General features: G+C 47.7%; 1 protein-coding gene across 3 annotated transcripts in view; it reads left to right on the top strand.

The window, feature by feature from the left end:
• The window catches only part of LOC147605167 (uncharacterized), a 132,114-nt gene that overhangs the window by 101,881 nt on the left and 3,276 nt on the right, over positions 1 to 26,957 (top strand). For all 3 annotated transcript variants that reach the window (XR_015265264.1, XM_086794361.1, XM_086794362.1), the window contains exons 8-10: positions 14,126 to 14,227; positions 14,769 to 15,037; positions 25,543 to 25,620. Coding sequence is in view for 2 of the 3 variants with exons in the window: in XM_086794361.1 (XP_086650487.1) it covers positions 14,126 to 14,227; positions 14,769 to 15,037; positions 25,543 to 25,620 (449 nt within the window). In the remaining variant the exon portion in view is untranslated. The remainder of the gene's footprint in view (positions 1 to 14,125; positions 14,228 to 14,768; positions 15,038 to 25,542; positions 25,621 to 26,957) is intronic.

The raw sequence follows: 26,957 nt of genomic DNA on the forward strand, positions 1-26,957 counted from the left end.
CTTCTCCATCGCTACCATGGAACCCTCAAACCCTTTCCCAAACAGCAGTAGGGATGTACCAAACCATATGTACTTCCCTGTAGCCACAGCTTGCATGTAACCTCGAGAAAACTACAATCTGTTCACATGAATCCAGAGACATGCTTCTCACATGAAACCAAAGACCTGTATCCGATAAACCAAAGACCTGTATCCCATAACCATAGGCGTGTTTTCTCGAAACCAAAGTCCAGTTTCCTCTCGAAAACCAATGTCCTGTTTCCATGACAGATAATCCATCCAATCTCGGTTGCCAAAACCTAGAGAGAGAAAGATAGAGGACATGTCAAGCAATCCCTGAATACACATAAGTTCAAGTCGAAGAGCAACAACACATCTCTTCCAAGAACATCATCCTGTGCATCTTAGCTTGATTCTCTGTATCCCAATCTCGCAAACAAGGCCTGCAACCCACGAAGAGAGAGAGAATAATATCCACGCACCAGGGCCTGTAATCCACTGAGAGAGAGAGAGAGAGAGAGAGAGAGAGAAACTGATCTCTAGTCTCCACCCCTCCTTCCATCATCGGCCGTGCACTCCTCTACTCGAGAAAATGAGAGAGAAGACTGTACTCTGAATTTGGTCCACGCTGCAAAACACTGCCCGCCTGACTGCTTCCACACACGCAGCCGCCTGAACTTCCACACGTGCAGCTCGCCTGGTTGCTTGTTGCTGGCTGTAGCCCATACGCACAGCCACCTGGCATAGAGAGCCTCCCACCTGACACCCGCTTGGCCTGTCGGACTGGCTGCAGAGAATCTCCCGCCTGGCTGTAGCCCAAGCGCGTAGCCCATCTGGCGCCCTTTGCTGGCTACAGCCCGCCTGGCTGTAGCCCATACGCAGCCCGCCTGGTGCTCCTTGCTGGCTGCAGCCCGTCGCCTGGCGCCAAGGCGATGCGCAAGTGACTTGCTCCAAGGTGATGTGCTCGCGCAAACCACATGACGACCACACCACCATGACCCACCATAGTCACGACGACCACAAACCGAGAGAAGTGCCTCAAGCCACTCGACAACTCGACGATGACCACCCGCCGGCGACATGCTCTCGAATCCGCCACCCTTCGCCTTTTATAACCATGCGATTCGCTTTTTCTCCAAAAACTAAAAGCAAATATCAAAAACGCATGCCCATAAAAATAATAATATTTTAAGTCATCTAAGGTTTTAAAACCTTATAAACTCAAACACCCTTTTGTCCCCTTTTACACTTGGGCTGGCCACACATGGGTTTCCTTTTCATATCCAAACTGATGCCTGTTCACATTGTACATCCCGTATCCGTGCCCGTGCCCACCTGCTTGTTGTCCAGAGGGAAAAACACAGGGTCGTAACACCATCAGATTGAGATAAGTGCATCTCGATGGTTGGGGTTGCCTATAATAGTGCTAAGCATGGGGCTACTGGTTATAGTCCATTTACGCTAATGTACAGCTACCAACCTAGATCTCCAGTAACAATTGGACTTAAGGGTATTCAGATTGATGTGGCTGGAGATTTCTTAGCAGATATGTAGGAAATGCTACTCAGTGCACGAGAGGCTATCCGAAGCACACAAGATTGTGCATGATTTTATGCTGATAGACAATGTTCACTGAGGGAGTTCAGCGAGGAAATGCTAGTTTATTTGAGAGTGCCCAAGAGTTCATAGACGTTACATACAGGGAAGGTTGGGAAGTTATCCCCTAGGTACTATGGACCTTACAGAATCTTGAAAAGGATTGGTGAGGTCGCTTATAGACTAGAGTTCCCTTTGAATGTGAAAGTACATCAGTTTTTTATGGCAGCCGATTGAAAGAGATGCTGGGAGCTCAGTATAACCTTGTCATCCCTCAGGATTTTGTTGAGGTTGAGGACTTGTCCTATTTTCCACATGAACCCAAAAGGATTATAGATTTTAGGGGAAGACAACTTAGGAACAAATTGATCCCTGAATATAGAATCAAGTGGAGGACTCGACTTGAGAGTCCGTAGCTAGTTTGAGTAAGCGCTTTTCTAATTTCATTTAAGAGTAAATGTTTGAAGAGGGGAAGAATGTTATGTACAGGGATACTAATCTATGGATTAGAGAACTAATCCAATGGGGTTAGGGGCCCCAAGATTAGGGATTAACGGGCTGACACTTGTCTAGGGTTCGTGGATTAATAAAACAAGGTTAATGGACTTTTATAGTGAGCTAGCTATTTATGGTGTAGTTATCAATATATATGTGAGAGCTTGGGTTATAATGAGATATACTTGTGCAGATGTACCACTAACAGAAGCTCCCGCCTCCACCCTGCACTGCGCGCCCGCCTGTTCGCCCCCCCTCCCTCTGTCGCCTGTTCGCCCCCCACCTCTCCGCCTGTTCGCCCCTCCACCCCCCGCCTGCCTTCGCCCCCTTCTTCTCGCCGTTGCGCCCCCTCCTGCCTCGCTGCTGCGCCTCCCCCCTCCTCGCCATTTCGTCCCCCCCCTCCTAGTTGCCTCTTCGTCTATTCGCCCCCCCTCCCCTTTGTCGCCTGTTCGCCCCCCACCTCTCCGCCTGTTCGCACCCGCCTCCCGTCAGCAGCGCCCCGCCTCCCCTCCCTTTCACGTTGTTGCCGCCCCCCCCTTAGGGCTTCTCCTTCGTTTTCGCCCCCTCCCTCCTCTTTCGTGCTGTTCTTCACCCCCAGGGGGTTTTGTTTTTCTTCATTTTCATCCGGTCTTCCACCTCTTTGTGTGCAGCCCGCTTCTTGCAGGTTTTCCGCTTTCGCCTCGCCTTCGCCTAAGCTTCAGACTCTGATGGAGACTCCTCCCGCCTCGCCTCAGAGGGACTCACCCGCAGCCCCCTCGCCCGCCCCCGAGGACATCCCCATCAGGCTTTCTCTTTCGCCGGAAGAGGAAGCGAGCCTCACCGCAGAGGTGGAACACCTCCAGGCTCATTCCACCATCTGCCGTATAGTCGGCACTCGCCCCAGCAGAGGGGAGATCAGGGATCTTCTTCAGGCTTGCCTTCTTGCAGATGTGGGCAAGATCCTGGATGTACAGCTCCTGGGCCGGGGCCATTATCAGATCGAGTTCGAGGCCGCCCAGAGCGTTGCCAAGGTCCTTGCCATGAGTCCTCTGGACATCAGGGGTGCTCGGGCTTTCTTCTGACCTTGGCAGCATGGATTTGACCCAGCAGCGGCGGAGCAGGGAGAGCGCCTCTTCCATATTACAGTTTGTTTCCCTGGTCTCCGCCGGGAGTATCTTCCGCTCCTCTCCAGGCTCGGAGCATTGGTGGGCTCGGTACTAGAGACGGGCCCCTCAGCAGCTTCAGTGGGGTGGCCAGAGCAGCTGGGCTACCTTCGGTCAGAGTGTTGGTGTCTGACATCTCCTCCCTTCCTAAGGTCATTCAGCTACCTAGGATAGGGGGGGGGGGGGGGGGTGGATAGATCAGAGAGTGGAGTTCTCGGGGCTCCCGAACCAGTGCTTCATTTGCACGCAGGTCGGTCATCTGGCCAAGGCCTGCCCTCGCAGGAGACCTCGACCCTCACCACAGCAGCAGGCTACTGATGGCCCGCCCACAGATTCGGCTCGGCAGGCTGCCTCAGGGACGCCTGCTCAGGCCACAGAGACCTCGGAGTGGCAGCTTGGACAGGGGCGCCGCCGAGGGAGACAGCCACAGCAGCACGCCCAGAGACCGCTGCAGCAGCAGCCACAGTCTCAGCCTCACTGGGTTCCCGTGAGGAACAGCTTTGCTCCCCTTCAGGAGGAGACCCCTGCAGCGACCGAGGACCAGGAGATGCTAGCTCCCCCTCCTTCACCCCCCCCACCCCCGTCCCCTCCCACCACCTCGCTTCCACCTTCGCCTCCTCCCGCCCCCGCTCCGGTTTCGGCAGCGGCTCCCTCTCCACCTCCTTCGCCTCCCCCTCCTCCCCCTCCCCCCGCCTCACCTTCCCGGGAGACCCTGGCAGTTCCCTGGAGCTCACCTGCAGTCCGGAGAGCACTGAGCACTGACCTCGCTCGAGTATCACAGAGGAGACCTATGCCGATTAGGGCCTCACGGATTTCATCTATCCGCAGTCGGCTGAGTCGCCTTGGCATTAGACAGCGCTCGGAGGCCTTTGATTATACCTTTACACGGCTTTTTGGAGCAGAGGGCCCCCATGAGCCAGCACCCATTCGAGTCCATGTAGTGATACCTCGGGCCCGCGGGGAGGAGGCACTAGACTCAGCGGTGGCCTTCTCGTTCCCTCTATGTGGACCTTGTGATCGGGAGTGGACTCTAGAGCTCGCTCTCAGCACTTTGAAGACTCAGGCAGTTGAGTTTTCTCACCACATGAGCGATCTGGAGGTGACAGATGTGATAGGCCGACTTTGGGAGTTGGCTCATTTTTTCTTGGATCCCGGGAGTGTGGATACCTCAGGGATTCGGCATTTGGTCGTGCGCATAGTGGCAGACTTGGCACGCGACCCTGGATATGTGAGTATACACGAGGTTTCTCTGTCAGAGCAGGAGGCAGTTGCCATGGGCCACAGCCACTGGCGCCTGATCCGGGATTCTTGCAGTACACCGGGTGGGCAGATTCGCAGCCGTTCGGATGGGGACACATCTCCATCCAAGCCGCTTGCGAAGGCCCGCCGCACGGTTGAGACAGCATCCACCTCAGCAGGGCATCCATGAGGATCATCTCATGGAATGTACAGGGCCTTGGCGGAGCACACTTTATACGCTATCGAGGTTGCTTGAGGCAGGAGCTTCAGAGATGCCTGGTTGGTGGCAGCATTGACATTTTGATGATGCAGGAGCACCACTTGGGTGAGAGCAGGATCCGGAGATATGGTTCGGTGATGCCTGGTAGATGGGACACTTTTTGGTCTGCAGGGTTTGGTCCTTTGGGTGGACAGGGAGGAGTATGCATGGTTATTGCAGATGTATGGCGGCAGGCCATTGTGGATCGAGGGATCATTGTGCCTGGTAGAGCACAGTATGTCATTCTAAGGATGCATGATGAGCTATTGGGTGTGCTCAACATCTATGCGCCCAATCATGCTAGTGCCAGAGCAGAGTTCTGGACTCAGGTTACAGATGCATTGCCAGAGGCCGCACATTGGTGTGTTGGGGGAGACTTCAACATGCTTGAGGACCCGGCAGATAGGGTGGGAGGCAGTCATGTTACAGTGCACGGCACGGAGCTTGCAGCTTGAGACCGGTTTTGCATGTCACTGAGGATCACTGATGCATGGCAGCATGGGGCTTTCTCCCGGTCTCAGGACAGTCTTAGTTTCTCTCGGTCGGATCGCCGGCAGGGAGGGACTAATCTATCACGGATTGATCGCTTTTATGTGGGCGATTGGTTAGGGGAGCGAGGGGGCTCCGTCGGCATTCTCGCTGGCACCTCATTTTCAGATCATGCGCCAGTTATATTGACATTGGAGGAGGGGACACGGGAGCCCAGGCTGCAGTTGAGGATCCCAGAGAGGGTACTTGCAGATCCCAGTCTCGCTGAGGATATTGAGAGGATCTGGCATGATAGTCAGTGCTCTGACCAGGATGCAGCGGGCCAGTGTGCCCAGGGACTCATTGATCTTAGCTCTTTTCTGCACGCTGCAGCTTTGACACGACTGGGAGAGATTCGCGAGCAGGAGCAACGGCTGAGACACAGCCTTGCTTCGCTACAGCGCCTTCAGGAGCAGCAGCCTGCATGTGAGTGGGTGGCGACCCAGTTGAGCCAGGCACGCCAGGAGGTTAGAGAGGTAGAGGAGCAGAGACATGAGTTTTACTATCGTCGTCAGGCCTCTCAGTGGACGCAGCTTGGTGATAGAGTGACTGGGGAGTTTTTTGAGATCACTGGACCCTGTCATGCGCGAGCAGGAGTCCGCCAGCTTGGTAGACCGGATGGATCGGTAGCTACTGAGCTCGGGGAGATCAGAGCCATTGCCACTGCTTTTTATAGTGACCTGCTTTCAGCGGAGCCAGCCACTAAGGATCGAGATGTTTGCAGACAGACTGTGTGGGCCCATGTGCAGAGGAGGGTCACAGACCATATGCGTACAGTTCTAGGTGCGCCTCTGTCAGAGATTGAGCTTGCCGAGGCCTTGAGGGTCCTGCCGCGACATAGTTGCCCAGGGGAGGACGGACTGACGCCGGCCTTTTTTATGCGCTTTTTTATCCTGGCTCAAAGCCCAGGCGAAACAAAGCCCAGGGGAGGACGGACTGACGCCGGCCTTTTTTATCCGTCAGGGGTGTCCTCTCGCCCCTTTTTCTTTTGCTCTTCTTTGCGGAGGCTATGAGTATGTATTTGACGGCAGAGGAGGTTGGTTTGAGAGGACTTCAGCTCCCAGTCCGGGGGGAGGATTTGCTTGATGCTGAGTTTGCAGACGACACGGGCTTATTTTTGCATGGCCAAGAGGCCAATCTTATTCGGGCTGAGCAGTCGCTCCAGGTTTTTAGTGCAGCTTCGGGAGCATTGATCAATTGGCGCAAGACAGTGGCCTTTTGGATCAGTAGTGCTCCCACTCCGGCATGGAGCCCGGACCCCGGTTTTAGATGGATTCCTCCAGGCACAGCCGTGCGGTATTTGGGATGCCAGATTGGCCTTGATTTATCACCTGAGCAGCAGATTGCCCCGCTTCTTCTGAGCATTCGGAAGAAGCTATTGTATTGGAGTACAGCTCGACTATCCTTGGCTGGGAGGGTGGTGGTGGCAAATCAGGTGCTGTTAGCGACCATGTGGTACATTACGTCTTGCTGGATTTTCTCGAGCTCTTGCATCAGCCAGGTACAGAGGCTGATCAAGAACTTTCTGTGGTCTGGGCGGGACGGTCAGCCAGCTCGGGCAAAGGTTGCATGGGCAGTTATTACACTTCCGCTGGCTCAGGGCGGTTTGGGCATTATAGATCCAGTCGATCAGAGTAGAGCCTTGTTGGGGAAGCTTATTGTTCGGGGGTTGCTTCCAGGCGCTGAGCCTTGGAAAGAGCTCCTCTTGCAGCGACTGCAGGCTCGGGCGCCCCCTGCAGGGGGTACTTGGGCACCAGAGATTCACTGGATCTTCATAGAGATGAGAAGGACAGGCCTCAGTAGAGGATGGGTGGACAGATTTGCTTTGAGTATCCTGAGAGCTTGGGAGCTGCTGAGACCGGGGCTCTCTCAGCGGCCTCCTTCTTGTGTTGAGGAGCGGGCCAGGCAGCCGCTCATCTGGAGCCCAATGGTTCGTACGAAGCAGGGTCATATGCTAGGTTCTCGGCCTCGTCTAGCCTGGGGACCTTTAGCGGAAGGCCCAGCTCGTAGTTTTGGAGACTGGCAGGCTTTCTGCAGTCTACCAGAGGAGATCCAGGTGGAGAGGCTGAGTCACTTCAGAGGGGGGTTGATTATGAGGGATGATATTCAGGAGGCACTTACAAAGGAGTGGTTCACACCTCTCGAGCCAGTGGCCCCACGGTGGATGGGAGCCTTTACGCAGTTAGAGATCCTGATTGCTGTCAGAGCTAGCACTGAGGATGGCAAATGCCTCTACTATGAGATTCAGGATGAGGGCAGACTCCAGAGAGTGGAGGTGGAGTCGCCTTTGGTTGCAGAGTGCACCTTCCAGAGGATTCGGGTAGTGGCTGCCGCTTCTCGGAAGTGGCATATTGACCCCGACCCTGCTGATGTGCTCCCGGATTGGCTCATATGGGCATATGCAGCGCGGCCCTTGGCCCGGCTACAGTGGGACCCCGGGGAGTACGAGTGGCATGATCCTTATGCATCCCTTGAGGCCACAGAGATCACCTTTCTCCAGTATACTGTTCGGCTGGGACGACATATTTTGACGGCGAGGAGGACGGTTTCTCCAGCGGCAGCGGGGCATTGGCGATTGCAGGGACTCTCACAGGAGTTCCTGGAGGATTTCTGGGCTCGGCTCTGGGCTAGTCGGCAGGCCCGCAGGATCTCGGCTTTTCAGTGGCTGGTCGCCCACAGGGGCTCAGCAGTTGGCACTTGGCTTGGTTACAGCGGTCTTCCGGCGGCCTGCGTCCGATGCGGCCACCCTTTGGAGACACAAAGACACTGCCTTTGGGACTGCCCTCAGGCACAACAGATTTGGCTGCGGATGCTGCGTATTCTGGCCCCCCTCTCTCCAGAGGGTATGTTTACGTGGGGTGCCACTGCTTGGTCGACTTCGTCAGGGCCTGCTATGGGCTTTGAGATGGAGCAGGGCAGTCATGCCATCAGATTTATTAGGGGCCAGCCTCGCCTGGTTCCGGCACCGGATTTCTCGTCCACCAGCTGGACACAGGAGAGGGATTTACGATGGGAGCTCCTCAGCAGCCTCACCATCTGGTTCACCTGAGGGCCCGGTGCTTTACGGCCTTCGAGGGGAGATTGGAGCCACCAGCAGAGACTGTACGGGGGATTTGGCAGGAGTTGATTCACACCCTGCGAGGACAGTACGACCGCATCCGGGGAGACTCGGATGAGGCGATCTTACGGCGCCAGGCCTTTCACACCACTTGGCGCTGTGTCCCTTTCTACACCTTACACACGGGATCCCCCCGCTGGCACTACAGGCCACCTGTTTGGCTCCCCCCCCCCCCCCCCTATTGTATGATTTAGCCGCTCAGTTCTTTGTACTGATGCTTGTATTTTGCAGCACCTAGGGAGAGTCTCACGGGCTGCCATGATGTATTCGCTGCTCTATCTCTCTTAGGAGCAGGAGAGATCTTTTGTAGCCCTACGGGCGTTTTTATATAACTAATGAAAGGATCTTTTCTCGGAAAAAAAAAAAACATAATCCTCACATTGTAAGCCTTGCACGGATCAATACGAGACACAGAGACATTGCCTTTGGGACTGCCCTCAGGCACAGCAGATTTGGCTGCGGATGCTGCGTATTCTGGCCCCCCTCTCTCCGGAGGGTATGTTTACGTGGGGTGCCGCTGCTTGGTCGACTTCGTCAGGGCCTGCTATGGGCTATGAGATGGAGCAGGGCAGTCAGGCCATCAGATTTATTAGGGGCCAGCCTCGCTTGGTTCCGGCACCGGATTTCTCGTCCGCCAGCTGGACACAGGAGAGGGATTTACGATGGGAGCTCCTCAGCAGCCTCACCATCTGGTTCACCTGGAGGGCCCGGTGCTTTACGGCCTTTGAGGGGAGATTAGAGCCACCAGCAGAGACTGTTCGGGGGATTTGGCAGGAGTTGATCCACACCATGCGAGGACAGTACGACCGCATCCGGGGAGACTCGGATGAGGCCATCTTACGGCGCCAGGCCTTTCACACCACTTGGCGCTGTGGCCCGTTCTACACCTTACACATGGGATCCCCCCGTTGGCACTACAGGCCACATGTTTGGCTCTCCCCCCCCCCCTATTGCATGATTTAGCCGCTCAGTTTTTTATACTGATGCTTGTATTTTGCAGCACCTAGGGAGAGTCTCCCGGGCTGCCATGATGTATTCACTGCTCTTCTCTCTCTTAGGAGCAGGAGAGATCTTTTGTAGCCCTTCGGGCGTTTTTATATAACTAATGAAAGGATCTTTTCTCGGAAAAAAAAAAAAAGATGTACCACTAACACATGCACATGGGGAGTACGTAGGTGGGTGTCGTGGTCTACAAACAAGCTTTGGTGGTATGGGACGCCAGAACTCGTGCCTATGGGATTGTGCAAGAAGCCCTAGCCTTGGGTTGGGGGGGGGGGATCGGTGGATGTCGGTCCCGGTTGGGAGGTGAGCTAGCATGTTACCTCATGATTTGGTTAAGGACTAACCTTGGTTTCTAGGTGTGTTTAGGGAGATTCAAGGAAGGACTTTGTGACATAGCGGAAGGCTTGATGCGGTTAATCACAACCCTTAAGCACCCTCTAGGAACATTAATGCAAAATGAATGAAAGAAGAGAGAGAGAGAGAGAGAGAGAGAGAGAGAGAGAGGTTTTCCAGTATAATGTATAATGTACATAGAAAAAGGTTACATAGGCCATAGGCCTTCCCAAAAGAGCTACTGACTACTTATGACCAATCTCCAAAAGGGAGAAAGATGAAATGATGCAAAAGATGCTACTTCTATATATAATCTCTATTCAAGTTGTCAACTGTCCATATGATGTTGCCGACTAGGTCTAACTACTGCCTTATCAAGGATTTAGATCTGGGACTAGCCATGGCACGACCTTGTGCATGTGACAGACTTAACAACTCCTCCAAGGTGTGTAGTGAGAGTACCAACACGGAGTGTAAGTGCTAGAGTGGATTTGAGCCCACCTCTCCTCCAAGGTGTGGTTAGAGCACCAACACAAAGGGCAAGTGGTAGAGTGCCAAGTGGACATGATGCAAACACCCAAAATAACAAATATGGCCCCAAAATAACTGCGCGCCATACAGTGGGACCCGGGAGAGTGGACTTGGCACGACCCTACAAATCGGGAGGAGACTCTGGATGCCCCCTTGTTTGCATACACAGTGCGGCTAGGCCACAGGATCCAGATGCCAGAGATAGATGACATTGGCAGTCACAGGGCCGCTCAGAGTGCTTCCTTTTAGGTTTCTGGAAGAGGCTTTGGGACAACTTTCGGCCTAGAAAGATCACCCTCTTTCTTTGGTTGATGGCACACAGGAATTTGGCAGTCGGTACTTGGCTGGCAGTTGGAGGTGGGCCAGCAGCTTGCCCACGATGCGGCCACCCTTAGGAGTCTCAGCGACATTGTCTTTGGGATTGCCCGAAGGCTCAGCAAATTTGGTAGTGGATTCTCCGCATCTTCACTATGGACAAGGCATCGATCCGGATCATTACATGGGGCACTGTTGCTTGGGCCACAGAGGCGGGAGTGGTCAGGGCTTATGAGGAGGATGGGGGAGGGCTAGCCCTTCATGTCTCTCACCATCATATTATATTAGTACCAGTCATCACTGTCCCACCTATAGGCGGCTGGTGGTCAGGCTCATGCCAGAGATGGGAGATTTGTAGTAGCCCAGCAACCCTGGCACATTTGGCGAGCTAGATGCAACGAGGCCATCGAGGGTACCCACGTTCTGCCGGCTGAGTCCATCAAGAGCATATGGTTTGATATCATTCACACCCTCCGCGGTCAGTGGGGGAAGCTACACGGAGGTTCTGACCACATGCGGAAGCGGCGGGAAGCTTTCTTGAGGCTATGGAGGCCCGGCCCATTTCTCACATATAGAGGTGGTGATCCCACTTGGCATTACAGACCACCTGCGTGGTTGTTCCCCCCCCCCCCCCCCCCCCCCTCCTCCCCCTATATGAGCCCTTTGTGGTTGTATCTAGCCCTTTGTTGCTATTTTTTCATTAACTAATAGAAGGATCTTTTTCCGGGGAAAAAAAAACTGTGCGCCATTTTCTCAGCTTTCTTCTGCCTTTTTTTAGCATAAAGGCTACTTATGGTCAAAGTTGCCCAAAATACCCAATACACATGCTTTTTTCAGATGGCGGTCACCCCTGTAGTGCGCCCATGTGTGAAGCCCATCCCAGCCCTGCTGTCCACCTTGTAAACTGACCCATGTGGGCGTCGACTGTGTACCCATACCATGTGTCTCAGCAGTCGCAGCGCTGTACGGCAGCTTATTGCCACACTACAGTTCTCAGTTGTCCCTGTATCTTTTGTAAACCAGTCCCATGTTAGGGTGTTTTCTCCCCTCTCCTCTCAGTCTGCAGCCCCCATGAAATAGTGCTGTTCGCAGCTGTACGCAGGGAAAGCATGCAGAAGAGGCGCAAAAAGCACAAACGCTTGTGCACAAGTTATAGCCTTTTGCAGAATTCGACCAGCTCTCTGTTTCGTACAGCCAGCAGCCACAAAATCACTTGAGCACCAAGATGACTAAGATCTAGGGTTTCACCCAAAAACATGTTGACATGGCGAGTACAAGACGACAAAAGCTCTTGTTTTTCCGTATATATGCAACGATTCAATGAACCGTTTACACACATCTAACCATGGCGTTTAACCTGTTCATCTCTACGATCCTCACGATGGATTTTCTCCTCTCCTTCCGGAGTGTTTCCCCAACTTAATCCTAGCAAGTTTGGCTCTAATATTGTAAGCCCAGCTGGGCGTGCTGTGAAAGATAACTATGCATCCAAGAGATAGAAATATAGAGAGAGAAGATAGAGATGGAGAGAGAGAGAGAGAGAGAGAGAGAGAGAAAGAGAGAGAGAGAGAGAACTTTGCATAGTACACACAAACACACACTGAGCGGGCAACAGGCGTCGCCGCCTTTCAGGTATTTATTCAATAACAATCCACGGGCTCGCAATCCAGGATCAATACATCAATGAATACCAAAGCAAATAAATATGCCGATGTAGAAACCCAAGTCCATAGCGAAGTCGAGGCATGAAATTTCTGATGCCGAGCACACCACGGGGATGGCCCACAAGAATCTCTCACCGGGCTAGTACCAGATTCAATATCCAAATCCAAGTCCAAGTCCAATGCATCCCTGAACGCGTAAACAAGATACTCCAGAGATAAGTGTGGACGATGAAGCTTATGGGGATCAGCTGAGGGTTTATTGCCGTAAACTGGAAAAGCAGCAGCCCACAATAGGCTGGTACAGAGGCGTATGAACCAAGGTAACCTATGTGGCTGTACAGTATAGATAACAGGTAGCGCAACCAGGCGGCACAAGTATACGATGCTGAGCAACAGCTGCAGATGGTGATGATGTTATGGCAGTACGGCAGTTGGTGGAACTCTGTACAACTGTACAGGTGACATAGAGCAACCAGCAACAGGTTGGCAGGTGGCAGGGGCAGTTCAGGTGGCGGCAGAGATGCAGCCGTACAGAGTTTATTTCAGTACAGCAACAGCTGCAGATGGTGATGATGGTACGGAAGTTGGTGGAACTCTGTACAACTGTATGGGTGACGTAGAGCAACCAGCAACAGGTTGGCGGGTGGCAGGGGCAGTTCAGGTGGCGGCAGAGATGCAGCCGTACAGAGTTTATTTCAGTACAGCAGGAGGACGATGCTTCTCAGCAAGTGGCGGTGCAGAAACTACAGCACCTAGATGTTGATGATGTTGATGAGGATGATGGTCTTCACTTCTCCATAATGAAGGCGAGGAAGAGCTTTAAGCCTTGATGATGATAAATAACTTTCACACACCCTTCCACAACCATAATCCTCTTGGAGAGGTTCATGTTTCTTTTTTATTCGAGGAAGTCCTAGTTTTTGCCAAAAGCTAGCCAAGCTTTTGCTTTTCTCTTTTTCACTTCGCTTTTTCTCTTTTAACTTTTTAATGAAATATTTACTCAAATATGGCTAGCTTTCATTAAAGATCTTGTGCTTTGCTTTTCTGACTTTAGGGCCTTGCTTTTTGGCCCTAGAGCTGATTTTTGAAAAAGAGGCTTTTTGCTTTTTGGTCCGACTTAGTCTCCTCTTAGCTCACGGTCAACCCAATTTGACTTTTTGCTTTTCTCTGCTTTTTGACCAAGACTGGTGCTTTTCCATGAGCAAACCTTATGGCTCTGTCCCCATGTTTCTTCAACCTGTCCAATGTCCAGGCAAGTGTGCCATCATGTGAAAAGAGCTAGGAGGGCCAAATAGTTACAGATACCAATGTCAAGCCCCCTAGGCTAACAAACCGTGCGATTAGGCATAAACAAAAAAGAAAACACACATAGACGGAAACATCTAGCTCACTGCCCAACCATAGGGCCATTCAAGCTCACCCCCGAGCACAGGGGGATAGTAGCATCACAGACATAGCTCCACATGCAAAGTCCCTGGCGTCCCATACCACTAGTACATACCCATCAGATGTAAGCACGGAGTAGTCTCAAGGCCTCAATTCTAGGTCTAAGGAGATCTCTCTTAAACTGACTCATAAAGTCACTTATATAGGCCTCCTATAAACTAGGAGCCAAATATAGAACATGTCTCATAGTAGCTACTAACCCCCACTTAAGATTCATGCTAATATGTCTGAGGCAGCAATAGTCATAAATTCCGTAACACAAAGATCTGTTGGTTGGCAACATTACATCCTCCCTCTGCTTTATTCTTGTTGTTTCATGTACTAAAACTGAAGAGGAAGGGACTTGCAGTTTGAATGATCAAAGAGTTCAATTATCAACTTTGTTTTAAGAATATGTTTTGCAGATTGTAAGTCCAATCATGTATGATAATTGTATTGAAGCAAATGTTTTCAACAGGCAGAATTGTCAAAGCTCCTCCATCATTGCATAAGTCTGGCAGGCTGAACCGTTATGGAAGCCTTGTGATTCAATCACTGCAGGATTCAGGATTCCATGCAAGTAAGCTATCCATACAGTATGGGTTTCAAGTTTAAAATATATATACATGAATTTTTTTTAATGTTGTTTTTTTCTCATTATATTAGGATGGGATGGCCCTTGCTGCGGTTTTCTAATGATGAAAATTTCAGAGGTTAAGGCTTGGTTGGGTAGAAGACACTATTATGCAATCTTCTCCTATCATCTCAAGATTACATGTCACTGTACAGCTAGAATGCTTGTGAAAGAGAAGGAATGTGTCGTGCATCCATGACTTGTTGGACTTACATATCCCTAGTGTATTAGTGTTAACTATCAAAAGCTAATTTATGTCCATGACGATGGTTTGTGGCCTTACTTCTGACTTGACTTCTTGCCAGAATTCAGTTCTAGATCGAATGAGCCTAGCTTAATATAACTGACTTGAATGAGTCTAGCTCAATTTTCCCATAGTTTAAATGCAACCTGTTATTGCTGCTCCCGTCTTTTTCATGCACATGTTTCTTTACATAGCGATGTTGTATTACATTTCTGATCTCATCTGATTGTACTTTATTTTCAGAAACCAACATAAATGGCTCAAATCTTGGTCATACCTTCAATAGACCTGCTGAGATAAAAAGATCAGATGTTTTTCCTGGTAGTTATTTTATAGGTGCCCAATTGGGAAATGTTCTGCAGAAGACAGTAGCGGTTATTTCCAGCCATCAAGAACAATCAGTAGGGAAGAGCGTTGTGTCATTTCAACCCTCTGTGGTATTAGCAAAACTGCTTATGGACCGTCTTCAAACCCCCCACGAGGTTCCTGTGACAAAGGACCAATATGAAGAGGTGCGATTTTCTTTTGCATCATTCAGCAGTTTAAACATGCATTATTTTGAACAAAAAAATTTAGTGTCTGTGAGGATCTTTGAATGAGGACTGGCTGCAATTTCTTTCATGCTTCAAGAAAGATGGTCGTTTACTGAGAGTTTCTACTCCCTTGCAGCTTGGCACTAGGGGCATAGTGCTGCATGCAAGACCTCCAAAAATCCTTCCATGGCCCCCCTCCAGGCTGCAGTAAGCTTATAGAGCATGTACCTGTCGTGGATGTATGGGTCCACAATGCCTAGTTTTCCCGGATGACGGGACAAAAATCGCTGATTAGCCAAGACTGCAATCGATGCTTTAGAGGCCAAGCAAAAGACTAACCTGACAGCCTGATGGTGGCAAAGGTTATGTTCCTTTCATGCAAGTATGCTATCTATCATTGACAAATTTGGCATTTACGAGTTCGTCAAGGTCTGTAATTGAAAGCTGAAGATGTAGGCACCTTGTACCTTGAGCGGCAGGAAAGTCATTTTGTCATCTGGAAATAAAGAGAGAAAGGGGGCGATCGTCTCCTAGTTGATTTATTTAAAGATAGAAAATTGGCCACCTTTTACACCTTGGATCAGTACTTTGTTATGCAGCAAGGAGTTAAGACTGGAAGCCCCATAGATCCACTCTGGAGAAGCCCATCTGAAGCATAATACCATCCAAGAATCTAGAGTCAACAGGAGCTGGCCTTTAAACAAGTTGAGGTATTGTGAAGGATTATCTGATTCCAAAGAGAACATATCTACATACCATGACTGATGTTTGAGTTATGCACATTCAGTTGCGGGCTAAATCCTTTGCAAGTATCTTTTAGGCAGGTTTGAGGGGTGTGGTGAGCTGCTAGTGTAGGATTTCCGTTGTTTCACCCACCTTGTCAGGCATAATGTAGATCAGCCCCTCCAAGGACACACTCCGGGATCCACTTTGCATGCATAATCTCATCTAAGGCTATACAAAGGCCATCGACCCCAGAGCCTGAAGAGTAATCAAAGAATCTTGTTGCAAGTCTATCATCTTCAAATCAACCACCTGAGAGCCTTTGGGGCAAAAATCAATTAGCATAAATCTTGTGGCATATGGGTGGCCACCTCCAACCCTTGACTTGGAGACCAATGGAGGCCTTTTACTGGATCACAAGGGGCACCTGAGTGCACTACCTAGGGTGTCAAGTGGGCATAGATATCGAGCATTCATCGAAAGCTTCTGCACTGGAGCACAACTAGTCTTGCTCGGACAGGATGGTTGTGGTGGCCAAGTTTGTGACATTATGTGGTACATCACACTAGAGCACCATATCAGGGCACCCATAGAAAGAAAGATTTTTTAATGTCTACTATATGTCCAAAGGGTCTATGAGATCAAAAGGTAGTACATGTGATCCATGAGTAAACTGAATGTCAATAAAACATGAAAGTGAAAAAGCTAAGTATCCCGAAAGGTAGTACATGTGATCCATAAGTAGTTGCTGTTGCATGCCCTCAGATGAAAACACACAAAACCCATCAAAGACACGAAGCTCAGCAGAAGAGACCATTTGTGAATTTGGATCCCCCTGATGAAAAGATCACTCTATTGGTCCAAAAAAGGTGTCTGCTCATGAAGGAGCTACAATCCTCCAAAGGAGGTCAAATGTACAGTTGCAAAAAGGAGAAGAGGCTCCCTCCTTGAATGGCCACTCTCGGAAGTAAGCTACATAGGGAAGGGGGGGTGAAGCCATTCTGAGGTGAAAAAGCAAGACACCACCAACTCCACAGGCAGGAAAAGGGCCTGGAAAACTGCTGTGGCTGCAAGAGCAAAAGGTTCGCGGGTGGATCCACATGACTAGGGGTGCTCGAGTCCCCTTCAGCTCGCGAGGCTTTGTGAACTGGTTTGGATGGGAAGTAGTGATGGTCCATTTGGAGACAGTTGCTCTAGGTGGCAGTAGATGCGTGCCTGTAAGTAAGGCCACTTGGCATTTTCCAGAGAAGAAGAAGAGCAACATGGCAAAGCTGCACATGATCAAGGACGATGAGGAGGATGCCTGATTCAAGCAAGATGCGACCAAATGGTGATCATCCTTGCAATGCCATACCTGCAAATAAACTGCTCTATTGCAAAGCTGCTGTGGAAGGTGGCCTCCCTCGCCATTGGTGTCTTCTCAGCATACCTCTGCGTTTCCATCATTTTTTCATGCATTATGCTTTGTATAAGTTTTAGGGAATACCTATGCGTCTCCCACCACAAATACTTACATATATTGTGCATCATTGGTCTCATGGGGTGTTTTGGCCCCTTGACGACACTGATAAACCTCTCTCTCTCTCTCTAGGTAGTTATTTTCTTTTCATGTTAACATACAGTTTGCTTATAGGTCATATGTAACACCTTTTTGACTCAAAGACCCTTCAGGTCTTTTGCATATGTTAATATACTCTCTCTCTCTATCACTTTGGTCTCATAGGCCCATTGGGTCTTTAGTAGACGCTTAATATTTCTTTCTTTCTTTCTTTCCCTCTCTCTCTCTCTCCAACCATCACCAATTTCTTTCGGACCTAGGAGGTGGAGGACATCGATACAGTGGATCTTGTGGACCCACCCCATCTGAGAGGAGTTACCTCAGACTAGGCCTCCACATTCTAGCGTGCAGGGCTGGTCGGCTGGCTAAAGGGCAGGTCGGCTGGCCTAATAAAGCTACATGACTTGAATATATTATATATGCTGAATATAATGCTTATAATGCTGGCCGACTGGGTAATCATGCTGCCGAGTGGATATTAAGGGTGGCTTAAGGCTCCCGACAGCCCTCGGACGTCGGCCACGATCCCCTCATCAGCTCCAGATCTAGAACATTCTCCACCGCCATCGAGCTACCTTTCCACGTGACGTAGCTGAGGGAGACCTCTCGGCCATACTCATCAGCCCCATGCTTGATATTTTGGAGAGTGGTACACCATCTACTAGGAGCTGATGCTCCTCCCATGTTTCTATGTTCCTAGTATTCCATGGACAGTTTTGTATCACCTAAGTGAGATAGCTATGTTTATGTTTTGTTTCTGTTTTATTTTCCATTCCATGATGAGATATGCCATGGAAATTATTGTATCACTTTGGTCTCATGTGCCTATTGGGTCTTTAATAGATGCTTGATATATCTTTCTTTCTTGCTAGCCAAATGCCCCCGATCTTAAAGGTCTCATCCCTCTAGTTGCCTGGGATGTCCTTCGACTATAAGCTAGCTTTTGTAGTAGAGGCGAAATGCTATGGCTGCTTTGCGCTCTATTCTGGAGGAGGTTGGTATCACTGTATGACCACATATTGTCATCATGTAGGATCACATGGATACTTTAGCTTATGGAGCTAGTCTCGTACATTTTCTTTTTCCATGCTTCAATATTCATCATGGAAATATTGTACTACCTTTTTGGCCTTATAGATACTTTGGATCTTTTGAATATGTTAATATATCTTTCTTCTTTCCTTTTTTTTTCTCTCTCTCTCTCTCCCTTGACCACATGGTCAATCTCTGCAAAACCAAGGTCATGGTCTTCAACACATCATATCGGGTCACAAAGGTAAAAAATCCTCAATCACGGCGGCTGCAAAATGCTAAAGATTTCTCTATACTTAGCGAGGCAGGCTATTGTATCATCGACAAACTCAATGTCCAAGTGCTCCTTCAAGCTGTGGATGAGTAGTCTGAAGCCTTGCAATCTTGTATGTTGCACCACCAGGTAATTGCACATGGCCTCCACCACAAACAAGAAGAGGAAAGGGGGTGGATGGCAACCCTTGCAAACCATGGAGAAGCACTCTCCCCGTGCATTGTGAATAAGGACCTAGATTTGGGTGCACTCACCTCACCCAAGTGGCTGAAAATCCCATATGTACCATAATGTAGCCTAGTCAACCTATGTGTCAAGGACCTTCTTGAAGTCCAGCAAGAGAACATCTAAGTCGTACTAGCGAATCTGTCAACTGTTGTCACCTCCTACAAGATGAGTATGTTATCTAGGATGGTCCTATCCCTCCATGGATCACGTTGTCACTAATTGGGCATTCTCTACACTTCCAGACCTATGGACGGGCTCCATAGTGTGGACATGACACCTTGTGGTAGGGGACTTAACGTCTACACCAAGGGTCATGTGGATTGGCACCTCATGGTAGGGGATTGATGTCTGCACAAAGGGCCAATAGGCTGGATATGTGAGGTTGGGGATTTTGGTCCGCACCCATATCCAGATTACGGTATTCCAGTTGGCCTGGGAACGTAATGTCTACACTCGGAAGGACCGCCTGCTACAAGCTAAAGGAGATTGTCCAATGCATTCTTATGCATGGCATACTTGCATGCCTGGACTGTTTTTGCGAAAAATGTTTTACTGACTACAAGATCTGTGTGTCTAGTTTACAGGCATGGGATCCCCTCTTGTAAACCGTGTGCATGAATCTATATTTTGACCTCACTTGTGGGCTGTAGGTGTGACCCTAAACTCTTTCTTTAAGCTTATTGTGCTGCTTTGCAGTTCCACACTTCATTAAAGTACGGCCGGACAACTTATAAGTGACTTTGGGCATCCACGTTTCATTAAAGATTGGGCGGACATGTGATAAGTGAGTTTGGACACTTATTGGATGGCAGCTGGCCAAACTCTCATTAATCAGGCACTCTTTTAAATAAAAGAGTGTGGACAACTTATTGGGCACCCTCTCAACTTATGGGAGAGATGTGGCTCCTTTTGAGGTGGTTCCTACAAGGAAGGAATTGGGCGTTACATTCCTCACGGAGACGAAGGCAAAAGAAGAATGTTCATCATAGCAAGAGAGCCAAAGAGTTCAAGGTAGGAGACAAATCTGTAAAATTTGGTAACTACCATGGCAAGTATGACTCTACCAAAGCTTTATCTTTGCACATTGGTAGTTGGCCGAGAAGCTTTCCGACAACACCATTGCTACATGGGCTAAATTCAAAAGCAAATTTTATACTTAGTTTCTACCTCGCAATTTTGCAAAGAACATACAAGGAGAATCAATCCTTCTTATGTATCAAACTTTTTGAAGGTACTATTGGAATTGATTCCCTTTATAAAGATAGATGAACAGGAAAAGAAGAGGAAGTTTGAGTCGTCGGTTTCCTATTTCGAGAATTGATGATATTTCGGACAAATTGGATGGTTTGTCATGTTTTAGTCGCATTGATATAAGAAGTGGTTAGCATCAAGTGAGAGTGATGCCTCAGGATGTACACATGACAGTCTTTCGCACATCTTTTGGTCTCTTTGAGTATTTGGTTATGCCATTCAGTCTCACAAAAACTCCGGCTATCTCTAACCGAATGATGGACCGAATTTTCCGAAATCATAGAGCATTTATAGGTGTCTTTTTCGATGACATTTTTGTGTTTTTGAAGAATGAGGAACAGCATAAACACTTGAAAGTGGTCTTTGATGAATTGAGGAAACATAAGCTTATGATCAATAGCAAAAAGAGTGAATTTTTCCTCTCGGAGATTCACTACCTTGGACACAGTGTGTCAAAAGATGGCGTGCGAATGGATCCTGCAAAGATCCAAGCCATGAAAGATTGGCATGAAGTTCGTAGTTTCCTTGGTGTATGCTCATATTACATGAGGTTCATATCTCATTTTACAATGATTTCCTCGCCATTGCATGAACTTACCAAAAAAAAGGGTTGTGTTTTGGTCGTATTGATCTCAAGAGTGGTTACCATCAAGTAAGAGTGATGCCTCAAGATGTACGCCTTTCGCACATCTTTTGGTCTCTATGAATATTTGGCTATGTCATTCAGTCTCACAAATGCTCCAGCTACCTTTAACCAAATGATGGATCGAATTGTCAGAAATCATAGAGCTTTTATAGGTGTTTTTTTCAATGACATTTTAGTGTTTTCGAAGAATGAGGAACAACATAAGACATACTTGAAAGTGGTCTTTGATGAATTGAGGAAACATAAGCTTATGATTAGTGGCAAAAAGAGTGTTTTTTTCCGCTCGGAGATTTCACTATCTTGGACACACAGTGTCAAAAGATGGCATACGATGGGATTTTGCGAAGATCCAAGCCATTAAAGATTGGCCAGAACTTAAATCCATACATGAAGTTCGTAGTTTCCTTGATTTATGCTCATATTATAGGAGGTCTAATCTCATTTTGCAATTATTATCTTGCCATTGATGCTTTTCTTAAGCTCAAGAGTGCCATTACATTGGGACCAGTTTTGGTGATTCTTGATTTACAAAAGCCATTCAGAGTTGCATGTGATGCATGTTGTTGCATAGCAGCTGTCCTAAATCAAGAAGGACATGCCATTGCATATGAGAGCAGAAAGTTGCGATATGCCGAGCTTTCTCTTGGCATCTATGAGAAAGAGCTATTGGCTATAATTCATGCTCTTATAGAATGGAAATTGCCTCAAATCCGGACTTATCTAGGATGTGAGACATGTATCATTTGGATGTTGAATTTACATATATATGGGTGGTCATGCACACGCCTCATATGTAGTGAAAGATGGCTATCTTATGAGAGATAACTGCCTATGTGTAGTTTCAAATGTGAGACGAAAAGTTTTGGATGAATACTATGCTCCTCCTTATGTTGGACATGAATTTTGCCTACCACTCAAATGATTGAGAGGTATTTCTTTTGGCCAAGCATGAGAAGAGACATAGAGGCTTATATACATGCATGTATCACCTGCCAAAAGGTGAATTTTGATAGGCAAAAGACTCCCAGTTTGTTTCAATCTTTGCTAGTTCCAAACCAACCATGGGAAAGCATTGCCATGGATTTTATTATGGATTTGTCTCATAGTCTTGGGAGAAGTATTTGCCACTTGTGGAATTTGCATATAACAACACAGTGCATGCTTCTACAGGAAAGGTCCCATTTCAGATCATGTATGGCAAAGTGGTATTGCCACCCATCCTTCTTACAAAGGATGAAATCTTTGCCACCGATGAATTTGTTAGGGACCTTGATATTACCTTTGCACAGGTGCGGATAGCCGTTGAGTGTTCTGAAGAGAATCATAAAAAGGTTGCAGATAAGCATAAAGGGCATTTGGACATTAAAGAAAAGGATTAGGTATTACTGAAATTTGAGAAAGCTAGACTTAGAAAGAGGCTTGGGAAAGAGGGGATGTCCCCTAAGCTCTCTACTAGGTACTATGGACCATTCAAAGTCATTGAGTAGATCAATGAAGTGGCTTTTCGCCTAGCTTTGCCGAATCATTGGAGGATACACAATGTGTTTCATGTAAGTCTCTTGCACAAATATGTGGGACTGGAGCCTAGAGAGCTGGTTATGGAAGATCCACCCGAAGTGGATGAGTTGGAGGAGGCGTTAAAGCAAGAGCAAATAGGAGCGTAAGCTTGCAGGTTGCAAACTTCAAAGACGCTACCTTGTTAAGTTCAAGAATTATTCACCATGGATGCTAAATGGATGGATGAGGTATAATTCCAGACCTATGGACAGGCCCCATAGTGTGGACTTGCATCTACACCAAGAGTCATGTGGATAGACACCTCATGGTAGCGGATTGATATCTACACCAAGGGCCAGTAGACTGGATATGAGAGGCTGGGGATATTGGTTAGTGCCAGATTACGGTATTCCGGTTGGCCTGGAGACATAATATCTACACCTAGAATGGCCGCCTGCTACAAGCTAAATGAAAGAGAGGTTGTCCAATACATTCTTATGCATGACATACTTGCATGCTTGGAGTTGTTTTCACGTGAAATGTTTTACTGATTGCAAGATCTATGTGTCTAGTTTATGGGTAGGGGATGCCCTCTCGACAACCATGCACGTGAATCTATATTCTCACCTTGCTTGTGGCCCACAGACAGGTGGTAGGTGTGACTCTAAACTCTTTATTTGTGTTTTAGCTTATTGTGCTACTTTGCAGGTCCACACTTCATTAAAGTATGGCCGGACAACTTATAAGTGAGTTTGGGCATCCACACTTCATTAAAAACTAGGCGGACATGTTATAAGTGAGTTTGGGCACTTATTGGATGGCGGCCAGCCAATTTCTCATTAATCAGGCCCTCTTTTAAATAAAAGAGTGTGGACAACTTGTTGGTCACCGGTGTGGCTCTTGTTGAGGTGGCCCAATGGCCACCAATTTATGAAGGGAAAGACTTATCCTCTCCCTCCCTTGTAGGAAAATAGCGCCTACTTCACGAGGAGGAAAGAGAAGGCAATTTTCAGCATATACAGTCCACACACATAATTTTGGGCATGGTTTCTTGCTTCTGCAACTCTTGTATCAGCCAGCAAATGAGTGCTACAGTGCTGTCCAGCCCTTGGGAGTCCTTTTTAGCTGCTATCTCTTGGATATGTACCTACTGAAAATGCTTTGGAGAATTTCTATAGCCGACAATTTGATCAAAAGCTGATGACTTCTCTCAAAATCAGAAAATTCAGTCAGAAGACCTTCTACAAATTCTCTTTACCTACTCTACATCTGTGTGCTTGACCGTTAAATTCTTCTATAACTCGGCCTGGCACACACATGCTTGTGTATGGATGCCAGTGGAGCATGCTTGCTTTTGGCAAGACACTGGGGATCGGGGAGTGAGGTTCTTCGCGAGACAAAAGCTGTGGAATCAACTCCGACTTCAACAAAACATGTTTGCGAAATGTTTTCATTGCATGGATGTTATTGGAAATCTGGCATGTGATGGCCATGAAGCTTGTATCTTGAGAAATCTTTGATAATACAATCGTATTACAAGGGGGGTTGGCCCTTTCCGGCCGTATTGCAGTGTCATTTAAATGTCAGCATTGCTATCTCATTTGGTTTTGTGCCATTTCATCTTGTTTGATAGTATTAATAGTTTAAGTGTGTCAAGATTGTGCTCAACCCTTTTTGGGGCAATTACACACGTCGGGAGGAAAGGTTGCAGGTGACTATTGATTCCTTTGGTGAGGATGTCGTATGCCATGCCAAGCAGGTTGATGGGGTGCGCAACTGCCTGACTCTAACGGATCTCCCCTTTTTGTTAGGGATCAAGTTATGAGGCCTTCTACTACAAGGTGCTTTGAAAGCAAACCTATTGCCATGACCTTGTTGACGGCTGTATATAAGGCCATGCTGCAAGAGCTCCCAATGCTACCGGAAGGAGGAGACTGGAAAGCCATTCTGCTCTAGGGCACTTTCTACAAGGAAGTGCGGAAGGAGCTGTCTCCAGCTTATTGTCTGAGAATGGGAACTCCAGGAAAGAACTCAAGGAGGGACAATAGCCCTTGTGTGCTTCCAGACTCACTGCTGAGCCATGTCTCTTTAGGAAGAATCCGCATTGGCTGTGAGGAGCAAGCAGTATAAGTCCAAAGTGATGGGTCGGAAACATGGTGGGGCAAGCTTATTACGTCGGTTGTGCGAGCTGTTGGCAATGAAGAAGTCCCTGCTCTCTTTTTCTCCTTGGTCCAGAACGGTGCTCTCACGCGGTAGCGGGTGCTCCACCTGCTGGGACTGCAGAACCTTGAAGGGAGTGTGGGCAGCGGCCATTGTGCTGCGATCCAAAGGCCGAGTTCGGTCTTTTGGAAGACGTTAATAAAATCTTTCTTTCTTTTCTTTCTCTCTCTCTCTCTCTCTCTCTCTCTCTCTCTCTCTCCCTCCCTCCCCCCCCCCCCCCCCCCCCACGAGATGGCGAAGTCTGCGCTACCTCCTTGTGATCCTATGGAGACTAGATCACGTTGAAGTCTCCACCCATGCATCAAGCGTCTGCATGGGGAGTCCCTGCCTCACCTAAATCCAGAAACTTAACCACTATGAACCATGTTGAAGCTGCCATTATCATAGGAAAAAGTCTGATTCTTGGCTGTAGATCCGCTGATGAGCTGTGATCACCACGTGGGTTACAATCTAGAAGTTAAGGATGTTGCTAGATTGGGTGCCATCTTTGAAGTCAATCTGGGGCTTGCTTTTTGCATGCAGGACTGTTTTTGTCAGTATGGTCTAAGTTACTGGCTTGGAGGGGATTTGGTTTTTGGAATTTGGCCAAAACTTTCAAAGAAGTTGAGTCGGCGTTTTAGAGAAATCGCAATAAAAAATAATGTTTGGTGGTTGAATTCTTATTCTATATTTGTGTTTTGTGCACCATCTTGGTGGCTCGTTTTTGTTTCAGGGGTATTCTTGCCTGAGAAAACTTGGAAGTTTCCTTTGACAGGCTTACCAACATAATGTTGGCCTCCAGTGCTGGATTAGTTTTTCATATTTACACTCTCTTTTGATATTCGAAATTTTAAGTTTCATCTTGTGCATGCCTTTATATTGCAAAATACATGGCATTGTTTGTTTTTTTCCCCTTTATTTTTTCTTTTAGATTTCTGTATTTTTGCAAAGTTGGCTTCCAGAGTAAAATGTTATAGTGTGTTAAAATGGCTATGTCAAGGAGTGAATTAGGTAGCAGTAGTATTCTTTTCCTTTTCTATTGGGCTCTTGTTTCAATAAATGGCATGTTCTTGCAGGCCTTTCCCAAGACTATTTCATCTTCTCGGCATGTCTTCTTAATGGATTGTTTTTCCAAGAATCCACTTTTGTTTGAGGTAATATTTTTGTACTTGGTTGTAAATACTTATCATACTTTGTAATGCTATTTTTTAAGTTTCGTGTATGGATTACATATAATAGCAAACCATAAAGGTTTATTATTGATAGATATACAAACACAAGATTGTAATAACAATGATGTCATAGGACTAGCTTCTTTTCAAGTTCTTAAAAACTACGGCTGCAATCAACACATCTATACATCTTTTACACTTGCAAGGATGGATTTATGCATGGGGCAACTCTCATGGCATAAAAGGAGGGCTACTGTATAAAGCCCATGTAAAAGTGAGAAAATCATTAAGTCTAATGTCACAAAAAAGTATAAGGCAAAGTGAGAAGCAGGCTTGTTTTCATGATGGTCATTAGTATTGTGATTTTCCAACTAATGAAAGAGCGATACATGCGAAAATGAGCAAAACCTTTTACTCTGACTGTCAGGGGCCCTTGAAATTGGTTGTGTTTAGTTAGCCTAATTGGCTGCTGCCTCAGATCTCTGAAACAGTATGTCTCTTTGTCTTGGTCCCTATCTCGCGTAGCTGGCAGTTGTAGCGAACGCTCCATGACTGTGCATTCCCATATAACCTGCGCCCACATAGCCCGGACTCTAAATTGACCAACATAGTTCTCTTAACATGTGAAGAGTCTTTAGCACACATCGATGTGTAAAAGGCCTTTTGTCAGTCTATTAGGTCATCATGTTGATAAAATGATAGTAATATCATCGTTTTGTAAGCATAATGATGTAAACATGGTGATGTAAGCACTGATATGGAAGTTTCCTGGATTGAGATCCAGATGCGTTTCTACAAGAGGGGCAACCCTCCATTTGTGATTAGTTTGAGTGCATTCATTGAGTGTTCTCTTAATTCACTCTGCATGCAATTATGCCTTGTGTTTAGCGTCCCACATCATAAAAAGCCTCTATTTTGTTATTAGAGCACGTTCTCTGATCTGTCATGTTTTGGTATGAGAGCAAGCCTCTGATCTTAGAATGGATATCTGACTTCTTCCATGAGTTGTCACATTTGTCATCATAACCAGCCTCAAATCTCTAAGATTTGTTATCAGAGCAGAGTAACGTGCTGTTAAAAAAACCAGATTGCAGAAAAGAGAAATTCCATTGCTGGCAAAGAAAGCTCACACTGCCAAGGAGAATTTTAATAATGATTGCCTATTGCGACCCTTCTACAACATGACAATGGCGAAGTGCCAAGTGGGGTTACAGCCATTGTCCACTAGGAGGGGGCCCTGCTGCCAGGTGCAAAGGAAGGCTTCTCGACGTCTCCACTCATGCAGTCCGAATCTCCCTAACCGTGGAGGGTATGAATGA

Source organism: Cibotium barometz, chromosome 60, assembly GCF_041138505.1.
Source record: "Cibotium barometz isolate CiBa-2024 chromosome 60, ASM4113850v1, whole genome shotgun sequence".
NCBI classification, from domain to species: domain Eukaryota; kingdom Viridiplantae; phylum Streptophyta; class Polypodiopsida; order Cyatheales; family Cibotiaceae; genus Cibotium; species Cibotium barometz.